General features: G+C 43.0%; 1 protein-coding gene across 3 annotated transcripts in view; it reads right to left on the bottom strand.

The window, feature by feature from the left end:
• Window positions 1–204: 204 nt before the first annotated feature.
• ets1 (v-ets avian erythroblastosis virus E26 oncogene homolog 1) overlaps window positions 205–19,046 on the bottom strand; it is a 33,674-nt gene continuing 14,832 nt past the window's right edge. For 2 of the 3 annotated variants that reach the window (XM_072453583.1, XM_072453600.1), the window contains 7 exons: window positions 14,512–14,631; window positions 14,085–14,285; window positions 13,738–13,815; window positions 12,837–13,079; window positions 10,955–11,215; window positions 6,937–7,055; window positions 205–2,687 (listed from right to left, as the gene is read on the bottom strand). In XM_072453583.1, coding sequence (XP_072309684.1) covers window positions 2,472–2,687; window positions 6,937–7,055; window positions 10,955–11,215; window positions 12,837–13,079; window positions 13,738–13,815; window positions 14,085–14,285; window positions 14,512–14,631 — 1,238 coding nt within the window. In that variant the 3' untranslated portion in view covers window positions 205–2,471. The remainder of the gene's footprint in view (window positions 2,688–6,936; window positions 7,056–10,954; window positions 11,216–12,836; window positions 13,080–13,737; window positions 13,816–14,084; window positions 14,286–14,511; window positions 14,632–19,046) is intronic. The other variant, XM_072453591.1, reaches the window with a different exon arrangement.

A 19,046-nucleotide genomic window follows, 5' to 3' on the forward strand; every position in this document is an offset into this window, starting at 1 on the left:
GGTGGCTTCTCTTGTAAAATAGTTGTTTCAGTTCATTTTATCTCTGACTATGTGAAGTTACAAGATTTACTAAATATCCACTTTTACCGTACTTTTATTCATTATGGTAACACATGTGTTATTATTAGACTTGTTAAACCTTTAAATGTTCGTTTACCACAACTCTGTGTTTTATGATGCGGGAAATGAGGAAAAGACACACAATTAAAAATTCTTTGTTCACATATATTTCATAACATTTGAAGTACATTAAGTACATTTTAGAAATAGAAGCTACAGTTTATAAAACTTTCCAGCAGAAATCATTGATGGGCCAGCATCAGCCTTTTCTATAGCAGACAGGTTGACTTTTCTAAAAAAAAATGAATAAAAAAACAAAACAAATATAAAAATAAAAAACAAAAAAAACGTCGCTACATTAGGTTGTCCTGCGCTACCTTTTTGAAATTCCCATGAAAGCACCAGCTGTCTGCATCTCGTCTTTTATAAAATATAAATTATTGAACATATTCAAATGTTTGCAAACTAATACAATAAAATGATCTCATAACAAAAATACAAAAACACTATAAAATATACAAAAAAAATCTAAAAATTCTTCCTTCACAATCCATTCTGAGATATGCATATGCCACAAACTACCAGTAAAGCACAAACCTGCAGCGGAGTGGACGCTGTGACACTGGACATTATTATATTTCCTGACATTTTAAGACTGATATTTGACGTAACAGAATATTGGCTTCTAAACTGCATGAACAGGTTAAGCAGATGGCCATTATGACATGTGCTGACACCTGTTTGTCTCCATGGTATGAATAACATTTAAATATGGTAAAGCTCTTTACATGAAAACACATAATCAAACAATAAGGAACAGGACAGTGTGTGGCGTCTGCTCAAGTACAGTGACGGCCAATAGTTGCATGACGATTCAAACATAAAAAGGCATTGGTCCGTTTCAGTTTTCTTGTCAAAGTCCATTTTTCCCTGAGACCTCACAAGAATTTTGCTTATTATTCTGCTTTGTGCCTTACTTATTTGTATAATCTTGGGTCTCAATACCGCTTTGTGAAATTCAGTCCGAACAAACACACAAGCTATTTTGATCCATATGGGTAACAGTTAGCCATGGCAAACAATCACACTGTACAATAATCAGCTTTGGAAATTCCCATAAAGCAAGCCATACTGCTTTTCCTTTATGTATGGAATGAACATTCAGTCACAGACAAAACTAAGAAATGTCATTCGTACTTATTTTACCTTTTAAAGCTACAGCCCATAATCATCAAGTCCATTTAATGCAAACTTTCAATATATTCCAACTTGTCCATCTTTTTTTCCCTTCATACTGTGTCCATCACCTTAACGTCTTAATCTTCTCTGCCTTCAACATCCACCCACTAACCAACTATAGCCCTACATTATTATACCACACATAAGCAAATACTGCATATATACTGAACTGGTTCAAAGTCATCTGGCATATCTCAAAAACACATCTAAAACAAATTTAACATCGACAGTGAAGTGACAATAATAATATAGCTATTCTGCATATAAAACAACTCCCACTAAAGCCTTCTGAGTCTTTTAAGATTGTCTATAGTTTGCTAATACTGATGGTATATGCAAAAAAATGCACACGTTTCAGTCACAATATGTGTCTAAAGAGGTGAAAGCTTGTACTGGGTGGCGAGAGTTTCAAAAGCAACGGCTACTTTCAGTTGTCTGTCAGACTTTCTTACTATGAGTAATGTGGCTCGGTCCTAACGCCACTACGGCACTCGGAACATCGGAGCGGGTTATAGTTACAGCCATTCAGAGCTAAAGTTGATTTGGTTTGAAAATACCTTCTGTGACAGGTAGATACGAAAATAAAACACTTTCCAGTATATGCCTGACATTTTACATAAAGACAAAAGTGATACTGGCACAAATCTAGGACGTTAACTGACATTTTTGGTCCGAGCTATAACACCCTCTTTGTCAAACATAAAATTGTGCTTCACTGTATATAAATATGACATTATTCCTTCTTCACTTCTGTTTAGACATTTTGGCAAACATTCAGAGTGGAACGTTTCCACCTGCTTTCTGCTGCTACAACCATAAGTCCAATTTTTTGGTTCTCGACACTTTTTCCTCTACGCACTGAGGTCATTCCACTCTGCCTCGTGCGATTAAGATAAAACAGAACCTGAACTCTACCCGTCTGCTGTGAGCTGCTAAATATCACCAGTTTACAGTATACCATACATTCCCTCGCTCATAAGTTTCTCCAATGGAACAGGGTTATGCATACACACATTCGGCTTGTGCCTTCTCTTTAAAACAAGCTCTGAGATTCAAGTGCTCAGAGTGGACAGTCGAAGTTAGTCGATAAAAACATTTCGGTCCCTAAAAACAGTTTATTAAGACCACTTAATGAGACCCCAGTCCACTTGGCTCCGCAACTTTGTCTCTTTTCACTCATCTGTGTCAGGCTTTACGTCCAACATTGCATGAAGCTCCTCGGGCATGTAGCCGAGCAGGCTTTTTAAGTCACACACAAAGCGGTAGACGTAGCGTTTCCCAGAAGTCTTGTGGATGATGTTCTTGTCGTAGTAGTAGCGCAAACCACGGCTAAGCTTCTCGTAGTTCATCTTGGGCTTGTTTTTCCTCTTGCCCCACCTCCGAGCAACCTGAAAACAACACACGTCGTCAGCAAAGGTCATATATAATGTATTATGGGCTTGAAGTGCACCAATATATCAGCCCAGTATCGGTATCGGCCGATATTCATGTCATTGAGTCATATCGGTTTCAGTCCAAAACCACCGATATCAGTCCACGATGTTTGTAATGAAGAGTTAAGCCTTCCATCCATTCATAAACAAGAAGAAAACAACAGCTCGTGGACGGAGGCTTTCTGCTGCTTTATTATATCTATGATAATTATAAAAGTGCTTGAAAAGTTTTAGACAAAACTTTATAAGCGTGACAAGTTCACTCCTGACCGCAATAAACGCCATGTTTATTTCAGACATGATTTGACAGTTTTCCTCCAAAACGATCAGTTTATCATGTTTCCTCCAAATAATATTAGTGTTAGAGGTCTAAAGAAGGAGAAGAGACAGAGAGACTGAGGAGAAGAGTCTGAGGAGGAGAGTCTGAGGAGGAGAGACTGAGGAGGAGAGTCTGAGGAGGAGAGTCTGAGGAGGAGAGACTGAGGAGGAGAGTCTGAGGAGGAGAGTCTGAGGAGGAGAGTCTGAGGAGGAGAGACTGAGGAGGAGAGACTGAGGAGGAGAGACTGAGGAGGAGTGTCTGAGGAGGAGAGACTGAGGAGGAGAGTCTGAGGAGGAGAGTCTGAGGAGGAGAGACTGAGGAGGAGAGACTGAGGAGGAGAGACTGAGGAGGAGAGTCTGAGGAGGAGAGACTGAGGAGGAGAGTCTGAGGAGGAGAGACTGAGGAGGAGAGTCTGAGGAGGAGAGACTGAGGAGGAGAGTCTGAGGAGGAGAGACTGAGGAGGAGAGTCTGAGGAGGAGAGTCTGAGGAGGAGAGTCTGAGGAGGAGAGACTGAGGAGGAGAGTCTGAGGAGGAGAGACTGAGGAGGAGAGTCTGAGGAGGAGAGTCTGAGGAGGAGAGACTGAGGAGGAGAGTCTGAGGAGGAGAGACTGAGGAGGAGAGTCTGAGGAGGAGAGTCTGAGGAGGAGAGTCTGAGGAGGAGAGACTGAGGAGGAGAGACTGAGGAGGAGAGACTGAGGAGGAGTGTCTGAGGAGGAGAGACTGAGGAGGAGAGTCTGAGGAGGAGAGTCTGAGGAGGAGAGACTGAGGAGGAGAGACTGAGGAGGAGAGTCTGAGGAGGAGAGACTGAGGAGGAGAGTCTGAGGAGGAGAGACTGAGGAGGAGAGTCTGAGGAGGAGAGACTGAGGAGGAGAGTCTGAGGAGGAGAGTCTGAGGAGGAGAGTCTGAGGAGGAGAGACTGAGGAGGAGAGTCTGAGGAGGAGAGACTGAGGAGGAGAGTCTGAGGAGGAGAGTCTGAGGAGGAGAGACTGAGGAGGAGAGTCTGAGGAGGAGAGACTGAGGAGGAGAGACTGAGGAGGAGAGACTGAGGAGGAGAGTCTGAGGAGGAGAGTCTGAGGAGGAGAGTCTGAGGAGGAGAGACTGAGGAGGAGAGTCTGAGGAGGAGAGACTGAGGAGGAGAGTCTGAGGAAGAGAGACTGAGGAAGAGAGACTGAGGAGGAGAGTCTGAGGAGGAGAGTCTGAGGAGGAGAGACTGAGGAGGAGTGTCTGAGGAGAAGAGACTGAGGAGGAGAGACTGAGGAGGAGAGACTGAGGAGGAGAGACTGAGGAGGAGAGTCTGAGGAAGGGAGACTGAGGAGGAGAGACTGAGGAGGAGAGAATGAGGAGGAGAGTCTGAGGAGGAGAGACTGAGGAGGAGAGTCTGAGGAGGAGAGACTGAGGAGGAGAGACTGAGGAGGAGAGTCTGAGGAAGAGAGACTGAGGAAGAAAGACTGAGGAGGAGAGTCTGAGGAGGAGAGTCTGAGGAGGAGAGACTGAGGAGGAGAGACTGAGGAGGAGTGTCTGAGGAGAAGAGACTGAGGAGGAGAGTCTGAGGAGGAGAGACTGAGGAGGAGAGTCTGAGGAGGAGAGTCTGAGGAGGAGAGACTGAGGAGGAGAGACTGAGAAGGAGAGACTGAGGAGGAGAGACTGAGGAGGAGAGACTGAGGAGGAGAGTCTGAGGAGGAGAGACTGAGGAGGAGAGTCTGAGGAGGAGAGTCTGAGGAGGAGAGACTGAGGAGGAGAGTCTGAGGAGGAGAGACTGAGGAGGAGAGACTGAAGAGGAGAGACTGAGGAGGAGAGACTGAGGAGGAGAGTCTGAGGAGGAGAGTCTGAGGAGGAGAGTCTGAGGAGGAGAGACTGAGGAGGATAGACTGAGGAGGAGAGTCTGAGGAAGAGAGACTGAGGAAGAGAGACTGAGGAGGAGAGTCTGAGGAGGAGAGTCTGAGGAGGAGAGACTGAGGAGGAGTGTCTGAGGAGAAGAGACTGAGGAGGAGAGACTGAGGAGGAGAGACTGAGGAGGAGAGACTGAGGAGGAGAGACTGAGGAGGAGAGTCTGAGGAGGAGAGTCTGAGGAGGAGAGACTGAGGAGGAGAGACTGAGGAGGAGAGACTGAGGAGGAGAGTCTGAGGAAGGGAGACTGAGGAGGAGAGACTGAGGAGGAGAGAATGAGGAGGAGAGTCTGAGGAGGAGAGACTGAGGAGGAGAGTCTGAGTAGGAGAGACTGAGGAGGAGAGACTGAGGAGGAGAGTCTGAGGAAGAGAGACTGAGGAAGAGAGACTGAGGAGGAGAGTCTGAGGAGGAGAGTCTGAGGAGGAGAGACTGAGGAGGAGAGACTGAGGAGGAGTGTCTGAGGAGAAGAGACTGAGGAGGAGAGTCTGAGGAGGAGAGACTGAGGAGGAGAGTCTGAGGAGGAGAGTCTGAGGAGGAGAGACTGAGGAGGAGAGACTGAGGAGGAGAGACTGAGGAGGAGAGTCTGAGGAGGAGAGACTGAGGAAGAGAGACTGAGGAAGAGAGACTGAGGAGGAGAGACTGAGGAGGAGAGTCTGAGGAGGAGAGTCTGAGGAGGAGAGTCTGAGGAAGAGAGACTGAGGAAGAGAGACTGAGGAGGAGAGTCTGAGGAGGAGAGTCTGAGGAGGAGAGACTGAGGAGGAGTGTCTGAGGAGAAGAGACTGAGGAGGAGAGACTGAGGAGGAGAGACTGAGGAGGAGAGACTGATGAGGAGAGACTGAGGAGGAAAGTCTGAGGAGGAGAGTCTGAGGAGGAGAGACTGATGAGGAGAGACTGAGGAGGAGAGACTGAGGAGGAGAGTCTGAGGAAGGGAGACTGAGGAGGAGAGACTGAGGAGGAGAGAATGAGGAGGAGAGTCTGAGGAGGAGAGACTGAGGAGGAGAGTCTGAGGAGGAGAGACTGAGGAGGAGAGACTGAGGAGGAGAGTCTGAGGAAGAGAGACTGAGGAAGAGAGACTGAGGAGGAGAGTCTGAGGAGGAGAGTCTGAGGAGGAGAGACTGAGGAGGAGAGACTGAGGAGGAGTGTCTGAGGAGAAGAGACTGAGGAGGAGAGTCTGAGGAGGAGAGACTGAGGAGGAGAGTCTGAGGAGGAGAGTCTGAGGAGGAGAGACTGAGGAGGAGAGACTGAGGAGGAGAGACTGAGGAGGAGAGTCTGAGGAGGAGAGACTGAGGAAGAGAGACTGAGGAAGAGAGACTGAGGAGGAGAGACTGAGGAGGAGAGTCTGAGGAGGAGAGTCTGAGGAGGAGAGTCTGAGGAGGAGAGACTGAGGAGGAGAGACTAAGGAGGAGAGTCTGAGGAGAAGAGACTGAGGAGGAGAGTCTGAGGAGGAGAGACTGAGGAGGAGAGACTGAGGAGGAGAGTCTGAGGAGGAGAGTCTGAGGAGGAGAGACTGAGGAGGAGAGTCATTCACAGAATGGAAGAAGTGTAAAGGCAAATTGTAATCATATAGTATAGTCAATGTATATGTAAACATGAAGCTAAATACAACGTTTTCTTTTCCAGACTTTTTCCTTTTCCCCAAATAAAGGGTATAATTTGTTCTAACTCAACATTTTAAAACCTTCACATATTTATACTCACAAACTCTTCTAAGAACACAGTACTTCGGAGCGGAAAAGTATTGACTAACTCCCCATTCAACTTGGCATGACAGTCATAGCATTATAGTCATACTTGTACTCAATTGCATATATATTAGGTTATGGTACGATTCCGTTAAGTACAACTACCTTCATGGTAACTTAAGTTGACGAGGCATCAGAAACACTAGTTGTACATGCTCGTTTTGTTTCTCTAAAAGTTGATGTCTTTTTCATCTGCCTAAACACTTAAGACCTCCCAGTACGTGTGCCATCACCCCTCAGGGTCGTGACCTCTCACCTCGTCAGGGTCAGAGAGCTTGAATTCCCAGCCGTCTCCTGTCCAGCTGATGAAGGACTGGCACGACTTGTCGGTCAGAAGCTCCAGAAGGAACTGCCACAACTGGATGGGACCACTGCCTAAAGACGAAGAAGACATATTCAGATATTAAACGACTGAGAAATGACATGCACTACGCAGCTTCTTTTATTAAAACCTAAGGAAAGATGAATAAATCTTTATTCGGAGTCAGAAAGGTTTGTGGACCAGAGTGAAAAATAATGGAGCATTTTTCCTTGCAATGCAGCTGAAGTTAGTTTTGTACGGTTCAAGTTCAAAATGGTACGGAATATTTCAAAACGGTAAACAAGAACACCAAGGGGTCTATTTGAACTACACTTCAAATAGACCCCTCCTTAAATAATCCTCACGATTACCGTATTTACCTACTATAAGTCGCACCGGAGTATAAGTCGCACCAGCCAAAAAATGCAAATAGAGAAGAAAAAAACATATATAAGTCGCACTGGAGTATGAAATGCGGTTGCAAGTGTGAAAATAACAAATAATATCACATATAAGTCGCTCCGGATTATACGTTTAATTATATATATAAGTATAAATATAAGTATAAGTCGCACCCCGGCCAAAACTATGAAAGAAGGTGTGGCTTATAGTCCGAAAAATACGGGTATCAATCAAGTAAAATGATTTAACTCCAATGGAGACTTGTTATTTTTAAATCGTTTTTAAACCAACTAATATGTTTAGTTTACTCAAGATGAAAAAGAGCACTTCCCCAATGCATGTAAATAGTTTAATAATAGTGGTAAGATGCTTCAATGTGACGTTCAACACAGAAACCACATGTGGCTCTAAATATACCAGCACATTCATCATACTGCCCCGTGTGCATTATGAGCTCAACACTGTGTGAAGCTGGGGTCTGTATCAGTAAGAGTTCTTTAGCGATTAAATCACCCGTTTTTAAAATATGCGTCTGACTTTTTTGCGACGGGAACAGAGACGCGTGTGTCTCGGCGAATAAAGCCGTCTGGTCTCCGGCTGGAAGGGACTAAATAAAGAGATGTGCGTGGCAAATGCCATGACTATAAACTTCAACGACCCCGAATGCGAAATGCAAAAGCGACGGCAGTTTTAGAGTGAAGGTCGGTTTGGTCTGATCTAAATTCAATGCACTCCTCTTTGAAGTTGCGGTTTCTCGGTAAACTAAACCGCCCCATTTTTGAATATCACATGTCAAAATCACACCTGCGTTTGCTGCACACCCGCCCAAGCAAAACTGAAGCTAAGTAAAACCCTCAGTACTTTTCAGACCAAAAAAAAGAGCTTTATGTTACACAATGCAAACAAACGTGACTGCGTGGGTTGTGGACATTTCTTACAGAGTCTGTGGAAAAAGTGCACGACAAGAGCGACCTCAAATTTGGACAAATGAGCAGCACTCGAACACTAGTCGACTTGAATTCCGACGGTTGGCCATAGCTACTGTAACAACCGGCACGCATAAGGCCGATACAGTGTGCATTGACCGGGCCGCCGCGCTCTCATGCCAGAACTTAAGCCACCCTTCACAAGAGAAACTTTCCAAAAATATTCTACAAGCCGGCATGCACAATGGGCTGTATTGAAACGCTATACATAGAGGGAGGATTGGGGTCGTTCGCATGTTAAAGGCGGGACCGAAATGTCTTACGCAGTTTAAAAATATGCATGCTATAAATGAGCCGTTATATTTAACAGGGCAAAAGTTCAGAGGGTTGTCATGAAGTTGACGTTATGTTTATTAGTGCAGTGGAACTACCTAGACTCAAACTTCAGAGTATTTGAGTATAAATGCTACCACAATGTTTGAACTGCTGCGCTAAGAAAACTAGTAATTGTTCTGTATATGTAAAGTAGTCCTTGTGCGTAGTGCAGCATCATCAATTTAACGATCCGGTCATCCACAGTACATAGTGATTTTTTTGGTTTTGTTTACAAGTTATGTTTTAAGTATTTCCCATGTTATTGCTGCAATTGAGGCGACAGTATCGTGATCTGCGCCGCTGTGTAATGATCGATATCAGTGTATGCAGAGGTGAAATAGAGTGATGTCTCACAGGAAGCCACAGAGTCGACAAGTAGAGCTTCACTTATCGGTGCGCTGCTTATCGGGCCTGCTACAGCGGCAGGGCCAAGTGTCACCTGTCGCTTGCTCCTGCGACAGGAAGCTGAGCGCAGCAGTCTGCAGCGCGCTTAGGTCAACTCAACAGCTAGTTACAGTTTGTGCTATTTTACGCAGCGATAGTGGTGGGGTGTACTGACTTTTACTCTAACTAACACAAAACTCAGCTTAACTTCAACTGCAATTTGGCCTCGTTTCACAAAAACACGTGCGAGTTTCGTTTGTCCGATCGATAATTGCAGGATCATTTTCTCCCTCGGAACACATTAATATGCATGGTGCAACGTGACACCGTCTAGCGCATATTTTAAACTCCACGTTACCACAACATATAAGATCAAAAGATGTGTTTTTAGGCTGTAATGGATGTGCGTAGTGTACGAGTGCATGTTATGCCATTTGTGTTGGTTTAATGAGGTTTTCAAGCAGTTCTATGTGTCTCACAATAGCCAGCTCAGTTTACTGAAGAAGCCTTGCATTGTTCTGTAGCATCTTTTGAAGGGCCAAGCATACAGCTGACCAATTAACATCTACATACCAGCTTTGGGACAGGCCGACCCAATCTATTGGTGACACAAGGAATATTTCCCTGGTTTTCCCCCTTTTCCAGCACTGGCAAGATTACTGCCTTGTGATTGTAATTTACAGAGGTGAAAAGTCCCTTTCAGTGGCGTCTGTGCTTTTAGTGGGAAAAGTTGTTGTTTGTTTTTGTATGATAGAGTAATAATATAATAATACAATTTTGCTAGATTTAGGATTGTACCCATTTTAGTGTGCTTGTTTGTTTGCCGTTTTATGAATTAAAAGGGCATTTGTTATTAGCATTTACCAAGAAGCTGTCAGGATGTTTTCTAGATGTTTTCAAACGATACAAAGGTAAATGTTTCAACCTTTGATTATGTTGACTGGTATAAAGTTTATTAACATAAACTAATTCATCGCAGTAGAAACATATGTTGCAATTTAGTAAAAATAAATTAAGAAATAAAGGAATACTGAAGGTGGGAACTGCAGTTGTCATTTGGCCTCCCACATGTAGGCCTACACATGTGGAACCCGTAAAGCATGTTTTAAAACAGTGCATCTGCAGCTTCTATCTGCACATCTGTTTGAAGAGGCCTCACAGCTACTTTCAGCAGGTTCGATGAGGAGATGCTTTGTAAGATAAAGGGATAATTGTGCTATGGTGCTACGTTGTGCAGCACAAGCGCAATTTCTGTTTTAGCAGCGTTGCTAGGGTGACCTGGAAAAAAAAAATAGGTTGGAGATGCTGCTGGCAGATAACAAGGAGCTAGATGAGAAGAAAAGACTGGGGAAAAAAACTGAGTGCAAGAGAAAAGAGTATATGCATAGCGTAGTTTGTTTTTTCTAAAGCTGCCTAAAGAGTGTTTTTTTTCTCACCTCAAAAGCAAAGCATTAAGGCACCGCCACATGTGGGGCTTTTGCAAGAATTACGCAGAATGTGATGCAGTTCGAAACCATTTAACAGTTTTGGTAACTAACAGGTAAGTAACATTTACATAGAATCAAGGACTTTGAGGATTTACGATACTATTTAATACCCCAGTAAATATTTGTTTATACATGCAGAATTTCCTCTGCAAACATTATAATTAAGAGTGAAAGAATGCTTATGGATGCTTTTAAGACAGATGTTTTTAAGCTAAAATAAAATGAATGATTGAAGCTCATAAATTGAAGAGTAAAGGAGATTTTGGCTGAACGGAAAGAGCTTTTACGCCTGCTTAACTCCACGTCTTGGACACTAGCGCTTTATCATTGCTGGATAGCTCAAAACTGCATTTTTGTGAGGATCGCTACCAACTGTTTCTATTCACAAGGGCCTCTCACCTGTGTATCCTGCCAGTGCTGCTGCAGGGATGACTGGCTTGTCTTTGCTGAGGTCTGAGCGTTCCCTCACATAGTCCTTGAACGTGCCTTTGGGCTTGTGACCGTGCAAAGCCGTGGGGTAGTCCTCGGAGTCGAAGCTGTCGTAGGAAGGCACCCGCTGGAGGCTGCTGAAGGAGGACTGGCTGCTCCAAGACTGGGTCAACCGATCACAGCTCTCAAAACTTTCAATGCTTTCAAACGAGTCCTGGCCTCCGAGTTTACCTGGACCAAAGAATGGGGAAATAGTTCAGTAAATTCAGAGCATTTCAACAGTACAAAATAAGAAGTGGAGTAACTGTGCTAGTCTCAAGCAAAGATACATGGAAACGGCATTAAGGTTGCCCTCTGAGAGCATAAATACTGGATACAGAATGTTTAGCTATTACACATTATCACCCTTATTGTGTAGAGACTGTGCATTTTTAGATCATGGTTATAATATATTCACCTTACTTTCCTGACAGTCAACTTCAACTTTTCAGAACAACTGCTTTAGACTTTAAAAAGAGCCCTGCACAAATTGTCTTGCTATTTTTGGCCCTGGAGAGATAAGAGAGGTCTTTCATTGGCAAGTCATTAACAAATGACAGATAATGTAGCACTTCGATTGATGCTGAAATCTTCAATGGAGTCAATTGGAGCCACATGTGGATAGTGGCAGAGCTGCAAAATACTTTCCCACAACACAATACACACATGTCCACTGTTTAAGAGGGCCGAGCAGGCAAACGATTAAGGCCAAATGAGTGGAGGATATGTGAGATTCATTTATACAGCTGGGGATTTGAGAGCAGAAAGTCCCAGGTTTATGACTGCGAATGTAAACAATGCTACTAATACTTGTGTAAACCCTGGCTGAGAGAGAAAATAAGCCTGTACGCTCAGAAAAGCAAACGGTTGCATGAGAAACCCCCAAGACAGTCGAATGAAGATGACACCTCTGTCTTTTACCCAGAAGTCTCAGGGTGAATTGAGAGAAAGAGGCCAGAGGAGCACGAAAACAAAACTGTGCTTCGAGGTTGCACCACCTAACTGATTTACATAGAGAATGAGCGGCGAGTAGAAACTGCACTGTGGCTTTGTTCGTGTAACACTCACAAAAACAAGGCTTTTTTTTTTTTTTTTTCAATCTCAGACCAAAGCGAGAGAGACGTGTTTGCACTAACCACAAACCAACCAGAGGCCCTGCAGTTTCTAATACACGCATTTAAATGTGGCATGACATTTTCTGGTAGCTTTGGTACAATTATCACACACATCGAGTCCTTGAAAAGTCACAAGCTCTGAAACAAAAAGATTCACCAGATGCCCCAGTTTTCAGTTCTTAAGAAAGGTTATAAGTGAGAAATTAGTGGTAAAACGTTGATTAAACACATTTTCCCCTTGATTCAAATAATTAGCAGCAGTATCAAAAGTTATGATTGATGGCATTCTACGTACAGTGGTAGTGAAAACGCAGTGGGTAACTATGGATGTAGCCTTAAAATCAATATCAGTAGCACCTACAGTGGTGACAATTGTATTTATAGTAGGTTATGCCACATTTATAGTAATAATATTATATTCAGGCAATATAACGATTGCATAAGAGTAGTTAAAAGTGGTAAAAAAAATGAAGTGATTCAAACAATCTATACATGTTTGAGTACTTCATGTTAGAGATGACGCGAAATATAGAAAACGGTTACATCTCAATTATTGTTTTTTGAGATAATCTGGCATAAGCAAAAATATTTGTGATAAACATTTGTGTCCACATCCAACACATCCAACACTAACCCTGCCCTGCTTCACACAATACTGTATATAAAGTGTGTGTCCTATAAAGTGTGTGTCCTCTAACCTCTGCCAAGGCGTCCCACACACATGTTGTCGGGCGAGATCACCTCCTGCTTGATGGAGAAGTAGTCCCCCTGCAGCGGGTTGAGGGCTGTGTCCCGGAGGATAGTGGGGTATTCGCTTTCGTACTTGAGCGTGAGCAGTTCCTCGGAGCTGATGGGGTGCAGCGTCTGGTACGACTCGGTGATGAAGCCGGGCTCTGAGCATTCAGAAGGAGGGACACACTGAGCATGCTCAACACCATAGCCTGGAGACACAAGTGAAGACCGGCTTAAACGGGTCATTTAAGTTTTAGACTATTTGAGGAGACTATGACTGAAAAGCTATCTATATATATATATATGGTTGTAATTTTCTGTATTGATCATTTGTGTCTAGGCTGTATGCATTATTGGCCAATTGTTCAGCCAAGAGTATTGTTAATAATAAATGCAAATCTCTGCCTATATTTCAATATTTTACTGTGCATGTATTGTCTTTTCTTAGCTGCTGCTAGAGAATGCTTGTATATAGTAAAATTGTATCGCAGTTTTAACGTTCAATATGTTGTTTTAGTTAAATTTATTGTCGAGCTGCGAGATCTATTGCAATTGAATAGAAATAGCAGTAAATAACTGCAAATATTCAACCAACATAGTTTTCTTTGCAGACAAATAATCTTATTATGTAAAAGACTAGCTAACCCTTAAGTTTAGACTTCAATAACAAACATGTTCTGGAATGGATGGGGTTCTTGGATTAGTTTATTTTCATTTATTTTTAGTATAATATTGTTAGGGGATATTTAGCAATCATTTAAATTTGTTTTAATTACCTTTCATAGTGCCTAAACTTCTAAGCTTCTTAACCATTGTAGTAAAACGCTTCTTATGACAACAGTGGACGTAAATATAATGAGTACTTACTGACAAAGTAGTCTGAGGTATAACGAGATTCCTGGAAGCTGGAGGTCAGTCCATTGATGGGGTAATGCTTTGTATCCTCTTCATGAAAAATAGATAGAGACAGAGCGTCAGTGACCTGCTCATTGATTTCATGTATCATGTAACTGCATCCAGCATTATCAAAAATTAATGGCCTGAGCTAAATTGTGTCTTCCTGTTAGGCTCTTGTTACAGGGGCAAATGCCAATAGTGGTATGAGATTATGTGAACAGTGAGATATTAATATACATTTTCATTCATAAAGACATTGTATACATGCAACTAAAAATGTGGATTATAAAGTATATCAATGTGTTATGTTGAATTACCTTTTTGAAGCATTTCCAAATGTTCCCAAAGGATGTCACCCACAAAGTCGGGGGCTAAGTCAAGGAAGCGGTCTTTTCCCATGGCACACAAGCTGGCTCCGTTCATGCAGAATTTGTCAAAGTCCACATTTTTAAGGCTGAATTCATTAACTGTCCATGTCAACCACTCTGCTACATGGTTTTCTGTCCACTGCCGGGGATCTGCAAAGAACACACATGGCATGTAGTTTAGTAATAAAGTAAATAAGGCCTTTAAGTGTTTTCTTTATATCTCTGTCTGAAGTCACTATGTCTGCCTCTTGGTAATTTAAAGACATTCTTGGTTTCTAACAAGCATCTTAGTAAGTCATCTTAGGAAAATCATTTAAGTACATCTTGGAAAAGTTACTACTAAAATCTGCAGATTTAACATGAATGATTTCATTACCTTTGGGAATACCAAGTCGTTGCTGTTCCTTGGTGAAACCACTAAATGTTGCTTTCAAGGCCTGGGACATCATCTCTTTACTACCAGGCGTTAGAAGCGGGACATCTCCACACTCTGGATCTGCAAACAAAAGGAAGTCAGTCAATCCACTGAATTTTGGTTCAAAATGTTTCTTTAAATGACATTGCATTAATTATGTATGAGGATCACTGTTTTTACAGGCCCCTCTCTTAAATGGAGAATAATAGAATAACAGTGTGAACCTGCGTGTGAAAATACTGTGCCAACTTTGTAAGAATCTACAAGAAATATTGGGACATTTGTTTCCACATGTCAGATTATTTACATGGAATTAATACGTTTAACTCTTAAAAAAAACCTCTACCTCTTTAAAGCGGCGTCTGGTGGCTCTAAGCGACACTCTGACCCTCTAGCTCTGCTTTACACAGAGGTTTCACTGTCACCAGGCTGCGCAGGGTCAAACAGTGTGAAGGGTCAAAGGTCGGGGAATGGGGTGATGATGTCACCAGGCTGCCGGCGGGTGGCGAGCAGAGTTGACGGGTGGGCTGTCTCCAGGGTCCCACTCATACACAGACCTCTCTGTTTTCTGTCCTTTGCCAGTGGGCACCCAGCGGGGAACAGGGCGCCCTTTGATGGCTTTAAACAGCACCCAATGACTCCCACTCATCTAATTAGATTGACCAGGCTTGATATGGGCTAAGCGCACAATGTGAGAGACAATAATGTGACAGGAAAGACCCTGAAGACCAAACTGCAAAAGCTGACCTGGATAATGCTTATGAAAAATGTACTATAAGTGCTTCAGTTAAGTTTATCCACTCAATCTGTAAAGGCTAAGTGATCATTTGATAATTTCTACAATAATATTCTGCCAAATCGAAGATATTTTTCTGGCTAATAAACAATGTACTTTTGCCGTACTAAAGACGTTTAACACTGTAGTTTGTCAGCACACAGCATTAGTGGAAGCCAGATGTTGTGGCCTTTCCACTGGCAGAGGTTTCCTCAGCCACATACTCTGAGGCAGCGTACAGTTCATGCTTGTTTGCAGCTCTTGTTGACGTCTCGACCTCGTCTGGAATGCACAACAGCTGTCCCCTTTTACCCACGTACCCACTGTCTGTCTGGCCATTTGCAAAATTGTGTTTCCCAGTTTTTTTTCTCTTCTTCTTATTTTTCTTTCTTTTCTTACTGACTTTTCTCTTTCTTTTTTGTAGGTCAGAAGACACGGCAGACAAGATCAAATGTGATCAAACTAATCTTCTCAGTTTTAAAAGTAACACAATTAACTGTTAGGGGATATAGTCAATAAGAATACTTTAACTGTCCCTCAAAAGAGGGACAGTTACCTTCCTGATCAGCACATGTGAGGTTGTTCACACTAAACGACTAAAACCGAGATGAAGCCGGGATCAGACAGTCTGCTCTTTGAAGCCCAGGCAAAAGCAAATGCAGCAGTTTATTTAAGCTGGATCGAATGGAGTTTGTCTGCACTTTCGAACCACTTACACCCCTCCCCTGCACTGCTTTTATCAAGCGAGACCCAGACTGTACTTGCCCACACAGACATGAAACCACTATGGCATTAAATCCTGCATCAAAGACTATAGCGTGTAGGGGACTTTTATAGGCACTCACATTCAATACAGAAAATAATGATTAGGGCAAATATGAACTGCACTTATAACTGATCATTCTTGTACAAATGACATTCATCACACTTTAGGATAGGATTTCATTGTCTATAGCCCCATTAGTTTGGTCAATGGTCGGAATATAGAATGGCGGTGCATTAGTAAGTTCATTTTCCACATTAACCGTGATGTTCCTGTCCACTAAGTGCAGCTTCGCCTCTGGCTCGAAGTCTGCCAAGGAACTGGAATTCCAGACAAAACGTTATGACATTTTTTACTTCACCAACTTGTACGGCAGTCTATCTTCGGGAAAAATATTCAATGTGTGTCATCAAATCCATGATCTGTTTAATGTGAAGGAAAATGATTAGTCCATTAGAATTCCTGATATAGTGGGACTGATGTTTTGTCTGGTTGCACAGTAAAAGCTATTGATTGGCCACTCCCCTATAGCAGAGAGAGGAGTAATGGACGAGCAGCTAAAAGTGACGATACGTGTCCAGAGGGAATTTTACAGACAGGAGCTGCACCTTCTGCAGTTCTGCTACAAGGTCCACCCCAACCAGCCTCAGTTCCGTTCAGGACCAGAGGTAATATCAATTAAAATGGTAATCACACAGCGTAACTCTTTTTTTTTGGGGACAATTGAGGATAATGTGTTTGATTAGCAGGGTGAAGGAAAATAGACACGAACACCTTGTGGGGACCGAGCGGCGGGATGAGTCACTGTCTGTAACATGATCCCATCACAGGACAGAGCAGTGGCTGGGCATTAGGCAGACGCAGAGACAGGCCTGCGAATGGGAGGTCTCACAGAGAGTCTGACATCACCGTGGGATCGATGCCATCTCCGGCCTCTGGCAGAGAGGCGCTTCATTCATAAAGCTGGGACTGCCGCCTCCACTCCAGATGATGCAATGATAGGAGCAGAACAGGCAACAAGGCCCTACAAATAAGGGACAGTATGCCTTTTGTAATGTGATGATGCTATAAATAGCTTTATAGTTTACTTATCCGTTGCGTGTGGTGCTGTGAGGAAGTTAATGAAAAAAGGAATGGCGACGAAAAAACATTCTCTATTTATATATATGTCAAAGTCTCTGGTCTTTCTGTCGCTCAGGAAAGTTTTGAAGTCAGTCAAAGTGTGTTCCCTTTTGCTCCGTTGAAACTTCCTGTGGGATCTAAGGTGAACAGTGGGTTCAGGTGAAAGTCAGATCCAGAGGCATCATGGCCTTCCTTACTGGTGCTGCTCATGCCTATCCAGAGACTCTCTGAAGCAGTGGGAAAAATAAGCTTTTGGCTTTGGGCCAATGGTTTATGATTGGAGTTTTGAGCTGGAGCAGCTTGCAGACCACAGAGCAGAGGTGACCTGGTATCTGAGGGGAGCCTTTGATGAAGATCCATATCTGCTCCCCTGGTTAGAGAGTGCGGGTCATAAAGCTCAGCGTAAAGAGGTCCTTCAGAGCCGAGGTGATAAAGTGTATCTAAGGACTGCAAAGGGAGAGGCTGGGTGGCAGTCGTCGTTCAGAGGACTACTTGTTCAGCCAGCTGTTGGACTGTTTAGATTTCCATCTCACTTCAAGGGCACACATAAAAGTGGGTTCGGATAAAGCCAAACCACAAAGCCTGACCAGGACTCATCCAGTGCTGCACCAAAACACAACAGTGTTAACTTCCAGATCCAGATGCCAATCCCTCCAGCATCACTGCTGAGACACTGGATTTATTCTGAGGGCTCTACCACTGACTCCTGGATGGCCTCACGGAGCACAAGCCTGTGGTAGTGTAAAGCAGCTGAACTTGACAAGCCAAATACAAACACTACTGCAACTACTGCGGACATCTGGATCTGCCCATGAAACTGGAGTGGTCCAGGATCATAAGCGCCACAGACTGAACGGCGAAGGAGCAGACAGTAAGTGAGACTAATGCCCCTTAGAACCGTCTAGTTGTCTTTCTCTCTTCCACCGACTCCATCTCTGTAATCACATTACCCTGAGATGTGAACATCCATAACTTCACCATTTATGTGACAAAATAGTTGATAGATATTAACCAGACTTTTTACAACAAATCTTATCCATACTAGTTACAGAAACATAAATAAACATAATTCATAATTAATTCATGTTTATGAATAATTAATTGACATAACATGTCAATATTTATGTAGAAAAAGGTTACAAGGCCTATATGGCATCAGTCAAACTAGACTGTAATCCCATGTACAGTATAGAGCAGGTGATTCTGGTCAAACTGTGCATTTTTCTGGCCTCCTGCTCTTTGCTGGCGTAAACAGACACGAGATGCTCCGGGGAACTGTTTGGGTGTAAAACCAAACACATGACATTTCTGACAAACAATTTACTGCTGAATTTTATTCCACAAAACATGTTGCTTGGACCATTTTACTTCAGTATATACAGTGCATACCATTACCATTATATCAGTTAGCTTGTCATTTTCAATAGGCTGCATCTAATTACACATTTGGCTGGTATAAGAGAAACTTGCAAGCTGTGGCCAACATATGGATTCTAGATAAATAAATTCCCTGCAGACCACATTGTTTTGAAGTTACATGCTTTAACATTCCACTCCTGTTTTACAATCGCTAATGTGCGTCTCGCAACTTTCATGCTCTCCACTAATGTGAACAGAAATGTGCTGAAACGAGGTTTAAGTGGCAAAACGGTTTCCATTTGACATCAGATGCCTTTTTAAAAAGGGAATTTAAAAACTATTATATAGCACTATACATTTCTGACATGTTGATTTGCAATAGTAAACACTTAAAACTTAAAAACCCTTAATGTCAAATGGAAGTCACATTTTGAAAATCTCAAGACAAGTCTACAAACTGAAATCTATGATAAGCAA

Source organism: Eucyclogobius newberryi, unplaced genomic scaffold (genome assembly GCF_026437365.1).
Source record: "Eucyclogobius newberryi isolate DKJ021-1_F unplaced genomic scaffold, fEucNew1.0.hap1 SCAF_10, whole genome shotgun sequence".
Lineage (NCBI taxonomy): Eukaryota > Metazoa > Chordata > Actinopteri > Gobiiformes > Gobiidae > Eucyclogobius > Eucyclogobius newberryi.